General features: G+C 32.3%; 1 protein-coding gene across 1 annotated transcript; it reads left to right on the forward strand.

The window, feature by feature from the left end:
* The first annotated feature begins 16,579 nt into the window (after window positions 1-16,579).
* Window positions 16,580-17,692, forward strand: LOC100241121 (uncharacterized). Its single transcript, XM_010646741.1, has one exon. The coding sequence runs from the start codon at window positions 16,580-16,582 to the stop codon at window positions 17,690-17,692; it is 1,113 nt and encodes a 370-aa protein (XP_010645043.1).
* The last annotated feature ends 1,421 nt before the right edge of the window (window positions 17,693-19,113 follow it).

The following is a 19,113-nucleotide window of genomic DNA, read 5'->3' on the forward strand; positions in this document are numbered from 1 at the left end:
AGCCTCCTAATCAGTGTCAGTCAAATGCAAACAAAGTGAAGGTATAAATAAATAAGGTTGTGGAGACAAAAGCAAAATTTCTTCCAACAAGTGATGGACCAAGGCTCACAACTAAGGAATATAATCAACTAATGGCTATGATTCGGAAAAACAATAATGGTAATTCACAGCATTTTTTAAATGCCATAAGTATAAATATGTCATCATCCAAAATTATTTCAAATTACCCACACTCAAATATGTGTTGGATTATTGATAGTGGAACCACAAATCATGTGACTTCCTCAACCGAATTCTTAGTTCCAAAAAATTTGCCCAGGACAACTACCATTAGTTTGCCAAATGGTGGTCAAGCACATATTGAGTCAATTGGTTCATTGCATATTACACCTCACATTAAACTTGATGAAGCACTCAAAGTTCCACAATTTCGAGTTAATTTAATATCAATTAGTAAATTAACCCAAGCATTACAATGTATAATGATCTTCTTTTCCGATTTTTATGTTGTGCAAGGAGCCACTACAAGGAAGACGATTGGCCTGGGCAAGCAATATAACGGCCTCTACTACCTCACACAAGACCAAAATCCAGCCTTGGCTTACACCATTCATAAACATTCCGATCTTTGGCATCAGCGTCTTACGCACCCATCATCCAATCGTCTTCAAGTTCTTGCTAAAATTAATCCTAAAATTTATTTTGATTTCAAGCATGTTTGTGAAATCTGCCTTTTAGCCAAACAAGCTCGTTTATTTTTTCCATCTAGTTTAATTTCTTCTCACACACCTTTTGATTTGATACATTGTAATAGTTGGGGACCACATCAAATAAATTCCCATTTTGGGGCTCATTATTTCCTAATAATTGTTGATGATTATACTTGATATATCTAGATACATCTCATGAGTTTTAAATCTGAAACACAAGGAATATTGCAATCATTCATTTCTTGGGTGGAAACACAATTTAATTGTCGCATTAATACTCTATGAACTGATAATGGGACTAAAATTTCCTTTATGAAATAGTATTTAGATACTAAAGGGATCGATTACCATAATTCATGTTCTTACACCCCCCAATAAAATGAGGTGGTTGAGATGAAACATCATCATCTTTTAAATATGGAAAGAGTTCTTTGTTTTCAAGCAAACTTGCAATTAAAATTGTGGGAAAAGTGTTCAAATGACTTGCTATTTAATCAATTGCTTACCCACACCTCTTCTTTCTCACAAATCATCATTCCAATTCCTCCACAACAAGCTACTTGCATATAAATATCTATGAATTTTTGGATGTCTTTGTTATGTCACCAATCTTTTACCCACAAATAAATTTGACCAAAAAGCTTGTTGTTGCATATTTTTTAGTTTTCCTCTTAGTCAAAAAGATTATCGGGTTTATGATCTTGAAAATAATAAATTCTTTTCTTCCCAAGATGTTGTCTTTCATGAATATATATTCCCATTCCACACTAATCCATAAGAAAAGCAACATGATGTGGTCGTTCTTCATTTACCACAAACCTCATATGAACCTATAACCATAGAGACAACCAAACCCCAAGTCGATGATCAGTCTTTGTCTCCACCATCCTTAATTCCATCCCCTGAATCTACCTCCAATGAACCTATAGTTGATCATGACACCATTATGCCACCACCACCCCCTACTACTCGTTGTTCTAACCATATCAAGCAACCAAGTGTCCAACTTCAAAATTTTCATCTTTACCACACAACCAAGGTTGCTTCCAATCAGTCTTCTTTCTTGTCAGGTACACTTTGACTCAATATATTTCTCATGCACAACTCTCACCAAATTATTGAAATTTTGTTTGTCATCACCATTCTTATGAAACCTACAACTTATGAACATGCAATATTTGATCCAAAATGGCAAGAAGCTATTGTTGTAGAACTTCATGCTCTTGAACCAAATAACAACTTCCAAACAAGTTTTTGATTTTACTTATTTTATTGGAAAGTGTCTCAAATTATATTTTGAGTCAATTTGGAAAGTTATTGATAGTTTTCTAATAGAAGATATTCTTGAATGTGTGTTTCCTATTATTATAAGAAATATCTTATTATGAGATCTTCTTTTTTAGGAAAATATATCTTTGACAATTATACACTTTGTTTCCTATATAGAAACTTCCTTTGTAATTAAGAAAAAATATAGGAAGAGATTTTGACCAAAATAGTAAGTCTTATTTTGGGTATAAATTGGGGCTTTGGGATTTGAGAGCTTGAAGAGTTGTAATCTCCTTTAACAATAATGAAAGTTCTTTTTTTTTCTTCGCCCGTGGATGTAGGCTGAAGGTTGAACAACATAAATCGTTGTGTTTTATTTTTTCCTTTTTCTTATTTTTTTTTCTCCCTAGTATTATTATTTGTCATGATTTGCACAACAAACTGGTATCAGAACTAAGGTTATTAGACTTAAAATGATGACAAAGTTAGAGGTTGAGAAGTTTGATGGAAAAAATGATTTCAGTTTGTGGTGCGTTAAAATACGTGCCTTGTTGGTTCAATAAGGGTTGTCCAAAGCATTGAAGCGTAAAGAGGCTTTACCAACAACGATGTTTGATGAAGAGAATGATGAACTTAAGGAGAAAGCACATAGTGTTATTCTATTGTGCTTGGGCAATGAGGTGTTTCATGAGGTTGTAAAAGAAGATACAACTGCCAAGTTATGATTGAGGTTGGAAAGTCTGTACATGACGAAGTCTCTTATAAATCACTTGTATTTAAAGAAACAATTGTATACTCTCCAAAGGAAAGAAGGTACATCCATTATAGACCACCTTGATGAGTTTAATAAAACCATCATTGATTTGAGGAATATTGATGTTAGAATTGATGATAAAGACCAAGCCATAATTTTAAAGTGTTCCCTACCAAATTATTATAAGCACTTCGTAGATACCATGATGTATGGTAGAGATAATGTCTCCATAAAGGATGTTAGAGTAGCCTTGAACTCAAGGGAGTTGAAGAAGAGGGTGTCCGAAAATAGATAAAATGACTCGGGTGAAGGTTTGGTAGGTAAAAAGACAATAAGAAAGAAAAATAATGGTTGAAGAGGTCAATCAAGATCAAAGTCCAAGGCAAACAACAAATGTTTCAAGTGTAAGAAAGAAAGACACCACTTAAAAAAATTTCCAAATCATAGAGGAAAAGAAAATGAGAAAACTTTTAATTTTGGTGATGCAACAGTTGCAAAAGAAAATTCAGATACTGCAAATGTTCTTTCAGTTACTGTTACAAACTCAGGTGATGAGTGGATTCTTGATTCAAGGTCCTCTTATCATATGTCTCCTAATAGGGATTGGTTCAGTACCTACCAAGTTATGGATGGTGGGAAAGTTCTCATGGGAAACAACGTAGCTTAAAAGTTTGTTAGGATAGGCATAATTCAAATTAAGATGCATGATGGCATTATAAGGACATTAACTGATGTAAAACATGTTCCAAAATTGAAGAAAATTTTGATTTCTTTAGGAACACTTGACTCCAACAGATGGACATATAAAGTTAGAGGTAAAGTTTTGAGGATTTCAAAGGATGCTCTTGTTGTGATGAAAGGAAAGAAAATTAATGGTTTTGATACATTGCAAGGTAGCACAGTTACAAGTGCAATTGTAGTTTCAACCTCAAAATCAATTATAGAGACTACTAGATTGTGGCATATGCGGCTTGGGCATATGAGTGAGAGAAGGTTGACCATTTTGAGCAAACAAGGTTTGCTTGATGAACAGAAAACGGGAGAACTGGATTTTTGTGAATATTGTGTGTTTGGGAAACAATGTAAGGTGAAATTTAGTATAGGTGTTCATTGAACTAAAGGTACTTTGGATTATATCCATTCAGATCTTTGGGTTCCTTCTCAAGTTGTATTGCATGGTGGTGGAACATATATGTCAACCTTTATTGATGATTATTCTAGAAAGGTCTAGGTATATATCTTGAAACATAAGAATGACGTCTTTGGGAAGTTCAAGCAAGGGCAAAGAAGTGTTTATTTTTAGGATATGTTGATAAAGCAAAAAGGTACAGGTTATGGTGCCCAGATTCAAAATTCTCCAAATTTCTTATTAGTAAGGATGTGACTTTTAATGCGTCTACAATGTTGAGTCCTAGGAATGAGCAATTTCATACAAAAAACGACCCCCATGTGAGAGAAAATGTGGAGTTTGTGACTAAAGCTTCAGAAACCATAGAAAAAGAAATTTCAATAAAGCCAAAGGAAGAAGAAGTGCAACTTCTTAATAATAATAAAAAAATGCACCACAAAAGCAACAATATTGTTTGGCTATAAATAGAACAAGGAAGCAAATTAAACCACCACAAAGGTATGCTTATGCAAATTTGCCTGCTTATGCACTTAGTGTGGTAGAAAGCATTGAAAATGAAGAACCTAAAACTTATCATGAAGTCATCACTAGTAGAGAGTCTACACAATGGATTGTTGCTATGAATGAGGAGATTGAATCTCTTCAAAAGAACCACACTTGGCAACAAGTTGAGAAACCTAAAAATAAAAAGATTGTTGGTTGCAAATGGCTCTTCAAAAGAAAGGAATGAATTTCAGGAGTGGAAGATGCTAGGTTCAAAGCACACTTGGTGGGTAAAGGGCTACACACAAAAGGAGGGTGTAGACTTCAATGAAGTGTTTTCTCCAGTTGTGAAACATAGCTCAATCAGGGTGTTGCTTGCTATGGTTACTTTATTTGATTTAGAGTTAGAGTAATTTGATGTTAAGACTGCTTTTCTACATGGTGAGTTGGAAGAACATATTTATATGCATCAACCCAAAGGATTCATTATTTTGGGAAAGAAAAACCTTGTTTGTTTATTGAATAAATCTTTTTATGGTTTGAAGCAATCTCCTAAGAAATGGTATAAAAGGTTAGATATTTTTATGATTGGTAATGGCTACCATAGGAGTGAGTATGATAATTGAGTTTATCATAAGGAATTATTTTGTGGTTCTTTCATTTACTTATTATTATATTTTGATGACATGTTAATTGCCTACAAGAATATGTATGAGATCAACATGTTGAAAACTCAACTTCAAGGAGAGTTTGAAATGAAAGAGCCTGGAGCTACGAAGAAAATATTGGGTATGAAGATTCATAGAGACCGAAAAGCAAGGAAATTGTACTTATCATAGAAAAAGTACATTGGGAAAGTGTTAGAACTCTTTAGAATGCAAGGGTCAAAACCAGTAAGTACTCCATTGGCAGCTCACTCCAAACTTTCTAGTGCTTTATCACCACAGAATGAAGAAGAAAAGGAGTACATGTCACATGTTCCTTATGCTAGTGCAGTTGGCAGCATTATGTATGTCATGGTTTGCACTAGGCCAAACATTCACATGCAGTTAGTGTGGTGAGTAGATATATGGATCGCCTTGGAAAGATCCATTGGCAAGAAGTGAAATGGATACTTCGATACTTGAAAGGAACATCACATGTTGGCTTAGTATATGATAAAAGTATTGACATATGTGAGGAAATTGTTAGTTATGTCAATACTGATTATGTTGAAGATTTGTACAAAATAAGATCTCTAACAGGGTATGTATTTACTTTATGTGGTAGTGTTATTAGTTGGAAAACAACTTTGCAATCTATAATTGTTTTATCAACCACTGAAGCAGAATACATGGCAACCACAAAAGCAGTGAAAAGAGTTATTTAGCTTAAGGGTTTGCTATTTAGGCTTACAATAGGAGTTAACTGTTGTGTATTGTGATAGCTAAAGTACCATACATTTGACTAAAAATCAAATGTTCCATGAGACGACCAAATATATTGATGTCAGAATGCATTTTATTAGGGATGTGATTGCACAAGGTGTTATTGTATTGAAAAAAAATCCCTACAATGGACAATCCCGCAAATATGATGACTAAGTTTGTTCCTATGATTAAGTTCAAGTATTACTTGGACTTAATTGGTGTTAGTAGTATCTGAAGGCCCCTATGGGGTATGGAAGTGAAGTAACTTGGAAGATTTTCGAGTTTGTTTGAATCTTGGGAATTTGAGCCAAGGTGGAGATTGTTGGAAAATATCTCAAATTGTATTTTGACTTAATTTAGAAAATTCTTGATGGTTTCCTAATAGAAAATATTCTTGAAAGTGAGTTTCCTATTATTATAGGAAATATCCTATTATGAGATTTTCTTTTTTTTGGAAAAGGTATCTTTGACAATAATATATTTTGTTTCCTATATAGAAATTTCCTTTGTAATTAGGAAAAAATATAGGAAGAGATTTTGACCAAAATAGCAAGTCTCATTTTGGGGCTATGAGATTTGAGAGCTTGAAGAATTGTAATCTCCTTTAACAATAGTGATAGTTCTTCTTATTCTTCGTCCGTGGATGAAGGCTTAAGGTCAAATAACATAAATCGTTGTGTTTTATTTTTTCATTTTTCTTATTCTTTTCTCCCTATTATTATTCTTTGTCGTGATTTGCACAACATATTCTATAAAACCGTTTTATTAACTTATCAAAACATTTTTTTTTTCATAACAAAAAATGTTTTTAAAAATTGAACAATTTTTTAAAACCGATTTCCAATGTTTTGTACAATAAAAATTTGTTTGAGAGTCTAAAACGTTTTTAACTTGTTTTTAATATTTTTAAATATATTTAAAAAATAATTTTTATTTAATACTTTTATTTTTAAGGGAGAATTACCCTTAAGGGTAGGTTGGGGAAAAAAATTACCGAGAAGGGTGGGTAGATTTGATAATTCTTCTTAAGGCCTAACATTTTTATTAGACCAATTTACCCTCAATTAAATTCTAAAATTATATTTTTTAAAGAATAAAATAATTGAAAAAAAAAAGGAGAAGATTGTCGTTCCAATGTCTTCCTTTTGAAACCTTCCCTTTCGCATCCTTCTCGTCAAGGCTTCCCTTTCGCATGATCTGGGTGTTTTCACGGTGGTATGATATTGTGAGAAATATTGAATCTCGTGTAGGCGTGTATAGTTTCATTGTTCCAGTGGTGACTCCGTTGAAGACTTCCATTCTACATCATTGTTGGTGTGTCTCCATTTTGAATATTGTGGCTTCAAAGACATCTTGAACCACATTTTTTTTTCATCATATCTAAAAGAGGTAATTTTTTATTTATTTAAATATGAGAAATCTTATATTTTAGTTTCTAGGGTTCTTCAACCGCATTTTTTTTTTCATCGTATCTGAAAGATGTGGTTTTTTTATTTATTTAAATATGAGAAATCTTATATTTTAGTTTCTAGGGTTCTTCAACTGCATGTTTTTTTCATCGTATCTGAAAGAGGTGATTTTTTTATTTATTTAAATATAAGAAATCTTAGATTTTAGTTTCTAGGGTTCTTCAACCGTATTTTTTTTTTCATCGTATCTGAAAGATGTGATTTTTTTTATTTATTTAAATATGAGAAATCTTAGATTTTAGTTTCTAGGGTTCTTCAACCGCATTTTTTTTTTTCATCATATCTGAAAGAGGTGATTTTTTTTATTTATTTAAATATGAGAAATCTTATATTTTAGTTTCTAGGGTTCTTCAATCGCATTTTTTTTCATCATATCTGAAAGAGGTGATTTTTTTTATTTCATTTAAATATGAGAAATCTTATATTTTAGTTTGTAGGGTTCATTTAAATTTTTTTCATCATATGATTTTAGTTTCTAGGGTTCATTTAAATTTTTTCATCGTACAATTTTAGTTTCTAGGGTTTATGTGGGGTACCTATTCATTGAACAACTGGATTATTGCGGTGGTATGTTCTTCGATTTGCAAGAGAAATGGAAAGATAGAGTATGAATGAAGTTTGATTGCGTTATTTAAATTGGTTATTTGGGGAAAACCAATCTGACCTTTTATTGAAGTTGTTGTAGTTATTTTCATTATTTGTTGTAGGTGGTAAATGAAAAATGAAATAAAAGAATGGAAAAAATAACTTAGAATCTTTTTTTTTTTTCTAGTTTTTAGTATTAGTTTCTCATATAAGTTACATTTTAGATGTTTTATGTAATTTGTATTATTTCTTTAGGATTGTGTTTCCAATATTGTCTTAGGGAATATTGGACATCATTTTTAATGCAAACAAAATATCATCTCTTTTTCTGCATTTCAATTCTTTCAGATTTAATATATATTCTTGGGAGCTATCAGACACCATATTAGATGGCCAGGGGACATAGCATATGAAAAAATAAACATAAATAAATTAAATTATATTGTAATATATTGTAATGTTAGTGTATTTGTATTGTAAGTAAATGCATTTATGTTGTACCTAGTTTGTATAAATTATATATGGTTTAAAAGGTTAGCCATGATGAGCATTAACAATGTGAACATATTGGATTACCATCAAACAACTTAAATTTGTTATCCACTAATACAATGGCTCAATGTGTTTTCAGTAGCATGTATGTAACTATATTTGGGATCATTAATAGTAGTTAAACCAAAATAAATAAGGGTAGAATACAAATGCCCTACATTTACAATACAATTGCACTATAAGTACAACATATTACAACATTACTTGATTCATTATACATTTAATTATGACAATTGATTATTTGATATAAATTCTATAGTGCAGTGTGGAATATAATACATGGATAAAAGGCAACAAACAATACAATACAACCAGGTTTGAACATTCTTTTAATTAGTATTATTTTATTTTGACTATATTAATGTTTGACATTGTTGTTTAATTTTACTTTGTTAATTTTTATTTTATAATATCGTTTATTTACTTCCACAGGAGGTCAAAATAAATAGTCAATTCTCTAGCAAAAAACTTAGACATCTACTTAATGATCTAAGTGATGAAAAGAATAGTATAATTCAACATATTGGCTTTGGTGGATTACTTCAACTCTCTTCCACAAAGATAAGGCATAGCTTATGTATATGGATAATAACTCATTTCAATATAGCCCACTATAGGTTAGACATAGGACAAGAAAGGCAATTTCCAATAACTTGTTCTGATGTAGGTGAAATTCTGGGTATTCCATATATTGGTAGGAGGCTCCTACTTTCATCTACCAATAGGAATAATAGAATGGAAAACCTATCAGATCTTAGAGATAGGCTGATTTCAATGGAAGACATGAGCGAGTTCAAAAAATTGTTTATCTTCTTCTCATGTGCTACATTACTTGCTCCAACATCAAAGTTGGATGGTAGTCATGAGTTGTGGTGTACTTTGCTTGCTAAAGACTTTGACATCAATGTTAATTGGGGCCAATTTGTACTTGACACATTGGTTACTAGAATTAGACATTTCGATTGGGTAAAGGCTCATGGTTTACAGGTTGACTTATTTTTTTACAGGTAGATAGATACCTTTTTTTATTAAATACTGATGGTTTTCATATCATTTTCTATATTTTAACAAGTCTTTTCTAAATAATGTATTGATGTGTGGAATATTTGTGTATCAACTTTTTTATGTAAATAAATTCTACATTCCAACCATGTTGGTGCCACGTACCATCCCAATATGTGCAGCGTGGACTGATGACTTGATGAAGAAAAGGGTGCGTGCAGAGTTACAAGATTATGGTGACTTTGGATTGGCTGATGTAAGGGACGAAATTTTCATTCAACGTTTTCTTTTATTTTCATATTTGAAAATTAATTTTTTTTAAATTATATATTCTTTTTTTTATTATTGTAGGTTCAAGAAGATGAAAAGGGGGAAGATGCGCATGAAGACCCTGTTAATCCAGTAAATGAAGTTGAAGAAGAGACTACTGATGTGAGAACCTTCTACATCTATTCTTTTATTTAAAGAGAAAACCAAACATGTTATGCATAATAATATACATCTTTTACACTTTGTACCATTTTGTAGGAAATTATAGCAGAATATAATGCAGCAAAGAGAGATTCACCAATTGCTTCGAACAATGAGAGGTGCAATTGATAAACTAGCAAAGCAGCATAATATAAATAAAACCCCATCATCTTCTCATCAAAGCGGAAGTCATAATCAACCTGATATCAATGATTCTTTCCCATCACCACCACATGGTAGTACAATTTTTATAGCACTAGTCATTATAATTTTGTATTACTTTTAATTTAATTGCAAATGTTCTATAATTTTTTTTTGGAAAAATTAATTTTGATTGTTATGCATTCTAAAATTAGCTTATGGATCGCCACTGAATGATAGTTTTGCTCATGGTGAAGACAATGCAGGCCCATCGACCTCATAGCCAGCAGTGCAGCATAACAGTATACTTTTTGCATCTTTATGTTTTAATATCAAAATAATAATGAGTACATAATAATGGCTAGTCTTTCCTATGTGTGTTATTTTCATTAATGAATTTTATTTTCTCTTATTTTCTATACATATAGTTGAGGATGAAGTTCAGACGAATGCTATTATTCCTTACCAAACTGGACATCCTCCAATACGTTCATATCGGCTACGTCGACATGCTACTGTCCTACAATCACCATACGTGGTACAACCGTCAATCAAATTTTCAACGTCTTCATCTGTAGCAAAGCAAGTTTTGGCATATGCATTAGACGATACACGTGATGAAAGATAAGGTTGAACTTAATTTAGTATAAACAAATACAATTAAGATAGCCAGTTGAAATAATTAGTTTTAATTTCTAACATCATAATTATTTATGTGTAGCCAAATATTATGTTCCATGTACGATTTCTTCTTGACAAGGTTTGACTTCAAATGCTTGGGACCCGACAAATTTGTTGACAATAAGGTATTCATATTTAGTTATGTGAAGTTAGGATAAAATTACTCTAAAACTATATATCTAATTTTCATTAATTTACATGAAGGTTGTAACCATGCATTGTCGAATTTTGAATGGTATGGATAAAGAAAACAGGAAGCATTTCTTATCTCCAAACTTTGTGGTAAGATATGTTGTAAGGATTATAGATTGGTTTTCTTGTTTTATGTAGATTGTTTTAATCTAATGTATGTTTTGTATTTTTTTTTTATTACAATCTAATGTGGAAAACAAGAGGGGTGCTTTATCTCCAAAATACATATGTGACAATTTATGGAAATATTTCAAAAATACTTGGTTGTGCACATATGAACAGGTTTTATTTAGTTTAATGAAAGTACTTTGTAGTTGGATATTTTTAAGTATTGTGCATAAAATACATGAACACAATTAATTTGATAAAATCATTGTTTTTTTTTTTTTTTTTTTTGTTCCTTTTAGTTGTTCATACCAATATGCAAGAAAAATCGTTGGTATTTAATCATTTTGAATATTCATGCAAAAAGAATCGAGTTGTTGGATTCATTAATTGACGAAAGGAAAAAACAGATGGATGTCTTCATAGAGAAACTAGTAAATATAGTTATAGTCCAATTACTTATGTGAATTGTTTTCATTATTTTTTAAAGATGTCCATATTTATAATTGTATATTGAGCTAAGGGGAACGTTTTGTCAACTGTCATTGGGATTCAAGAAAGAAGACCATCAATGGACATGACAGAATTTGAATTCATTGTTCCAAAAGTTGTCCAACAATTGAATCCGTAAGTTGTAAGATTTGTATTCCTCTTTAACTATGGAAAGCAAATCAAGTTATAAATTTACTAATTTGATGCCCAATTGACTTATGATTTCCTTAATTACTATTTACAGGACGGATTGTGGCATATTTGTAATCAAGTTTATGCAATTATGGAGTAACAGTGGACTTTCTCGTGCAATTGCAAATGTATTATATTGTGCTGAATAAAATATTTTTTTATTTTTTATGATCGTGAATTTTCGTTAATATTATATTATATACTCTTTTGTACAAGACAAGATCATAAAGCATAGGGAAAAACTCCTAACACAACTGATAATGTCTCCAGAAAATGAAGTCGAGGAAAATGTCTACTAGGCTATGGATCAATGATGTTGTTTCATTAGACAATTGGGCTATGTTGTTTCTGAAATATGATTTATTTAAGATTATATAAGTTGAGAAAAGTCATTCTATGAGTTTGTTTGGTCTATAACATTGTAAGCATGATGGAGTCACATTCTGAAATTATGGTTGGCCGGTGGATAATAGTTCATACAAGCAATAGTTTGGAAATGGAAGTTCTATTCCGATTTTCTTATTTTTTTGTAATTTTTTGGTTTATAGTAGTTGATATTTTTTTACAGTCTGATGGAGTTCCATTTCCAAATTTACTACTCTGATGAATGATATAGATATTGAAATGACCACTGGCTATTGTGCTAGAGTTGGGCAAAGCCCACATATAACATTCAAAACATGAGTATTTCTTATGACCTTGAATCTTTTAGGTATGCACTACAATGGGAGTCTAAGAATCTGATTGTTGTAAGCACTGCAATCCAAGATTGGCTTACATCAACTAATTTGTTTGGAACACATAGCTGCTACTATTTATTAATAATTATTGTTATGGCATCATTTGTTTGTGATCTTCAGATTTCTATGAATTGCTGTAGGCATTGCACTGTCAATGATGAAATAGGGTGCCATGTTAACTGTATTAAGCACGCTAGTGACGGCTTTGGCTTGGTCGGCAACACTACTTGCCGCTACCGATTTCATAGACAGCAAATAGACTATTGCTCTGGACAGGTTTTCTTTGTCATTTTATTGTACTAGGAATGCCTAGAGAATGAGGCAAACATCTGTCAGTTTCATTTCTCTCAAAATGCTTGCATGCAGTGGCATTGGTGCTTTGTCTTAATTAATAGGAAACCTAGGTTAAAACTTGTAAGAGTTGATTATAAATCATAGTGACCTTCAGATCTAGGACCTTTTAGTCATCACTTTCGCAAACTATTGGAGTAACTTGGTGAAAACCGAAGAATGATTTTGGGAGTTAGAAAGGCAATGCATCAATAAAATTATGTAAGCCAACCCGTGACTTAAAAAATGCCTATTAAACATACTACCTTTTCAAAAAACCTGTAAGAGAGTAATTTCAAGTATTTCAAAGTCTTTAGAACTAAATGACAAAAGGTTTTACACTCTAGTTTTGCATGGTAAAAGCTACCATTTTGAGTTCATTTCAACGAAAAAAATTATTAAAAAAAATAGAAAAATAAGAAATAGATTTTATTTTAATAAATTAAAAAATTAATTTGACATATTTGTATAATTTATTTCTACAGGAAAATAAGTTTATGAATAACTCTATTCTATAATGTTTTCAGATCGTTGCAATTTTTAAAAAAATATACAAAAACTCATTATCAAAGCTAAGAAGACATTTCTAATTTGAGGTTACAAAAAAAAAAAAAATTATTGAACCATTATATATAAGAAATTGGTAATCAACCCAAGAAATTGGACTTTATTTAGTCAAAAGATCGCATTGTTAGTTTATGTTGTAATTTATCATACGGTTAGTGTTTTTTTATCGTAATGTTAGTGAATTTATGTTGTAAATGTAATAAAAAAATGTAGGTAAAACTGTGAACTATTATAATTAAAAATCTAACACAAGTCCACATAATGGAGATAAATAACCTATTACAAATAACTCCAAATACAAATACATTAAAGTACAATGCAATTAAGCATTACATATATAATCCAAAACATAATGGACATGAAGTAAGTGTATGATTAAGCAATTTTCAAACATAGAACAAAAAATAAAAGTAGTCCTACTAAAATTACTTTCTACATGAACTCAATTCTTATTAAAATATGTTTAAAATTTTCATCCACGCCATACATTCTTCTTTGAACAACCTCTTCTGGTTCTTGGTAGGTGTTGCTATCACCAAATCCTTCCGAGAATGCCCATTTAAAGAAATGACAGTCATCTCTAGTATTTGCATATTGACAACAATAATATAACCTATTTGGGTTATCCTTTGATTTGGAAATTCTAACAGTCGCCCTCTATCTTGGTGAACATTTACACATACAGTTATGATAAAGTAGATATTCACCATTTCTAATATTACCTCTTATATTTCTAAATGAAGCACTTGAAAATGTCATGATGTAACCTGTATTTCAATGGAAAACAAGTTAAATAAATGTAATGAACATGTACAAAGTCAATAATGATCTTCAAAATAACATTAAAAACATGGTTACAAACCACCCTAAATAATGATAAGATCATAAGTCTAAAATAGTGGCATATGTAATACAAACATCTTTGTCATGACAATCAAGTAAATAAGTAAGTTCCGAAACAAATTCTTACAAATTTAATTTCATAATCCACACATATCATCACAATCAAAATAAGATAAAAAGTAGCATGCCACCATACAAGCATAACATTAGAATCATTGAATGGGTAATGGATTTTTACATGAAGCTCGATTATGGCCTGCAACTTGACATCGCAAACAGAAGGTAAGCCTTTTTTAACTAAATTGCAATGATTTAAAAACCAGACCGAACCGGCCGATCCGACCGCCGGCCGGTCACCGGACCGGTCCGGTTCGTTCATTTGGACCGGGTGGGCATCGAACCGGGATCAAACCGGTCGAACCGACGGTCCAACCAGTGAACCGGACGAACCGATCGGTTCCAAGTTCAATTGATTTTATTTTTATTTTTTAAACAACATCAAAACGACATCGTTTTGATGCTTCTAGCATCAAAATGACGCCGTTTTGGAGTCCTATTTAAGCAAAGCTGCAATCCTTCTCCATCTCCAGGCTGCGCCGCTGCAAGGATCCCACTCCAGCTCCAGGTCCAGCCCGCGACGCCAAGGGATCTCGCCTACGGCCTGCAGCAGCGACTCAGCGACACTCACAAGGTCCCGCCGGCGGCCCAAGACACCAAGAGAGCTCCACTGCAAGGGATCCCGCTCCTCTAGCTCCAGCTCCAGCTCCAGCCCGCGACACCAACGGATCTCGCCAGCGGCCTGCAGCAGCGACACTCACAAGGTCTCGCCGGCGCCCCCCCCCCCCCCCCCCTCTCCCAGCTGGTAGCCCGTCCCGGCGTGGGAGTTTGCCACTTTGCCTAGCGCCCACAGTGAGTGCTAGTACTAAGGAAAGACTTTTTGAAGAATGTTTTCAATTGGATCTCATGGCCGATTGATTTATTTCTGTCTTTGTCATCGATCCACTTTAGGGTTTCCCATCTTGAGGATAAATTGAAAATAAGTATTATTGCAGTTGGTTAGCTAAATGCTAAAATATAAGATGAATGAAATATCGAGTGTTGATATGATCGTGAATGCGTATGGAAATTTGATTTGGTTTTAAATTTGAAATATTGCTGATATGATCAAAATCTCAATAATGGCGTGTGATCTATGTTAAGGGTTATCAACTTCTATAATTCTAATTATAGATTGAGTCATATGAATTTAGGCTACATGGTAATGAGTCCAAGGACCTGATGAATCTTTTGACAAAAGTGCTTGGCAATTCAGAACAAACAGATGGGATGAGTTAGGGGTTAGATCATAGGTGGATTTAAACTTCCTTAAAATATTTGTTGTTTCTATACTATATAATAAAGCTGGGGATGCAATTTTGTTGTGATTGTTTTTTAACCTTATTTGACTTTTCATACTAAATTTTATTATTAGACTTCTTCAAGAATGTTTTCATATTAAATTTTGTTGTCAATATGTGTGATTATGAACTTAATTCATTGAGCTCTGTTGCTCATTCTCTAAATTGGATTTAAAGTTGGTTGAAAATCAATCATAGCTAAGTAGGAGGCCAATAAAAAATTAAATAAATAAATAAATACATCTAATCTCTATCTATTAATCTCATTTTACACGGTTATATAATCAAATGCACATTTTCCATTGGTATCATAGTGGGTCAAAACCATTTCCCAATCCCAACTTTTCTTTGGAGGATTATGAAACCACAAAGAATGGACTCTTTCATTAGTTATCCACCTTTCATCAATAAAAATAACAAACGCCAAAGGAAATTCAAGAAGAGTTTTTTTTTTTTTGCATATCATAATGAAAAAGTTTAAAGCCAATGAAGTTTTGTGTTCACCTCCATTGGTTAATAAAAAATTTTTAAGGGTTTTGGATGGTGTTAAGCCTAAAGAAGAATGAGATACATAAGATAATTCAAATAAAGAATGTAAAATGTTAAAGCCTTATACAATATTAATTTTTAGTGTGAACAATCCTGATGAGTTTTGTTACCATTAGCAAATCAACAAAAATGTCTAGAATATACTTTTGTCATTAAATGAAAAAAAAAACCCAGAGTGCCGAACCACTATAAACCCGAGTTTGAATTCTCTAACTCTATCTCTTTCCTTTATTTATTTTGTGCATATATTATTGTGTGAAAAAAGTTTTTGAAAAACCCAATTCACCCCCCCTTTTGGGTATTTTCCTTAATTATTCATAGCCTTTGTTTTATCAGGATCAAAACATGCTTGTTATAATGATGGTTGTTCCTTTAGATAAATTTACCGATTGATATATGATTGTTATAAATTGTTGATGACTTGATTATAAATCATTAAATGGTTGATGACTTCCATTCTCTACGTTAATGTGATATTTTTGTTTCTAATTTCAGTAATTTGATAGAGAAATAAAAAATGGAATCAAACTTGACTCCATCCTCTGGTCAAGATTCAACTACCAATTCTCAATCAACTAGAAGTAAGATCGATCCTGCATGGGAGCATGTTTCTGAAGAAAGATATGCAAATGGAAGGAAAGCTCTTATTTGTTTGTATTGTAAAAAGATTACAAAAGGTGGGGGTATTCATAGAATGAAACAACATCTTGCTGGAGTGAAAGGAGATATTGGTCCATGTAAATCGGTTCCTCCAAATGTAAAATTTCGAATGGAAAATTCTTTGCAAGAGTTTGTGAATTCTAAGAAAGCAGCTCAAGAAGCATATGAATGTAGAAATCCTTATGGTCCTAATGTGTCACAATTTGAAGGGGATGGGGCAGAAGGTGAAGAAGAGGTTCAACAAATGCAAAGTCCTATGGCAGCTAATAGTGGAAAAAGGAAAAAATCAACAGTGGATAAGTATTTTGCACCAAGAAATACTCAAGGAGCTCAACCTTCCATGAGTGTACTAGCAGGGAAAGAAGCTATTTGGAGAGCGGATATGGCGGTTGGGAGATTCTTTTATGATGCATGCATTCCTACTAATGCAGTGAATTCCTTCTACTTCAAGCCAATGTTGGATGTTATATCTGCAATTGGTCCTGGATATAAGGGTCCAAATTACCATCAACTACGGGTTAATCTTTTAAAGGATGCCAAGAAGGAAGTTCAGTTACTTGTGGACTCTTATCGTGCAATTTGGGCAAAAGTTGGGTGTACAATAATGGGTGATGGTTGGACAGATAATAGACAAAGAACACTCATCAACTTCCTTGTGTATTGTCCTGAAGGAATATCATTTGTGAAATCCGTTGATGCTTCAGACATTGTCAAGGATGCAACTAATTTGTTTCAGTTATTTGATGAGGTGATTGAATGGGTTAGTCCACTCAATGTAGTTCATATGGTCACTGATAATGTAGCAAATTATGTGGTCGCAGGGAGATTGATTTCTCAGAAGCATAAACACATTAATTGGTCACCTTGTGCAGCTCATTGTCTTAATTTGATCTTTAAGGATATTGGTAAGATGGACCATGTTGCTGAACTTGTAAGACGTGCATCAAAGGTGACAATTTTTTGTGTATAATCATGTTGCTTTGTTAAGTTGGTTGAGAAAAAGAGAAGGATGGACAGAGATTCTGCGACCTGGTGCAACTCGCTTTGCTACTACTTTCATTGCACTCAAGAGTCTTCATGATCATAAACATGACTTGCAAGCTTTGGTGACTAGTAAGTTCTTTGTGGACTCTAGATATTCAAAGGATTATAAAAGCCAAGTTGCAGTTTCCATCATCTTGGATAATAGATTTTGGAATGATTGTTTGATTGTTGTGAATCTTATGTCTCCACTAATGCGCTTATTGCGTATTGTTGATTGTGATGAGAGGCCTTCGATGGGATATGTGTATGAAGGTATGTATAGGGTTCGTTTGGGCATCAAGAAATTGTTTAACTACAACAAAAGACTATACAAGCCTTATACGGAGATCATAAAGCAACGTTGGGATCAACAACTGAAGAAAAGCATTCATTCAGCAGCTTATTGGTTGAATCCATGTTTCCAATATGATCGGGAAAACTTTTGTAATAAGCCAAATGTTATTGGAAGTGTCATGGATGTTATTGATCAGAAAGTTCTGAAAGGAAAGCTTGAAACAATGAATGAAATGAAGTTATTTCGTGATCGATTGGGAAGTTTTGGAAGAGAACTTGCTTATTCTTCACGTGAAGTACTTCAACCTGGTAAAATATTATTATCATTTATTAGTATGTTTATTCTTCTTTATTAGTTACCTACTTATTATTTAATATTTTAAACTTGCTAATGTATTTTATTTTTTTCTTATTTTTAATGTGAAATGGTAATTAGATGAATAGTGGAGGCTACATGGATATAGTGCACCACATTTGCAAAAGTTAGCCATTCTAATATTGAGCCAAACCGCATCGTCTTCTGGATGTGAGAGGAATTGGAGTGTCTTTGAACGTATACATAACAAAAAAAGGAATAGATTGGAACATCAAAGGCTTAATGATCTTGTATACGTTCATTATAATTTGCGCCTAAAAAATCGGTATAAATGATTTCTTAGTTGTTTTGAATTTAAATTCTTCTATTCACAATTATGAATAATTATATGTTTTTTTTTTTAGGTTCTATAACAAGAAAAGAATCTATGATCCAATTGACTATGCATGCATTGATGAGACCGATTTTTGGGTAGTTGATGATGATCAATCAGCAGAGTTAGATGTTGAAGAATTGGAAAATCTTCTATATGAATGAAGTGGAAGGTTCAAGTTCTCACATTGGTTAGTAAAATATTTAAACTTATAAAAGTTCAATAATTATATTTTTTTTCTTTAAAAATGATTTATTGTTGATATATATTCAATATTTTTGTAGATGATGAGGATGGTGGTGACGTGGCTATAGAAGGGCTTGATGTGGAGAACTTTGGTTTTCCAAATGCTCATGTTCAATCTCCATATTCCAATTTCCAAAAT

This window comes from Vitis vinifera, chromosome 19 (genome assembly GCF_030704535.1).
Source record: "Vitis vinifera cultivar Pinot Noir 40024 chromosome 19, ASM3070453v1".
In the NCBI taxonomy this organism is placed as follows: Eukaryota; Viridiplantae; Streptophyta; class Magnoliopsida; order Vitales; family Vitaceae; genus Vitis; species Vitis vinifera.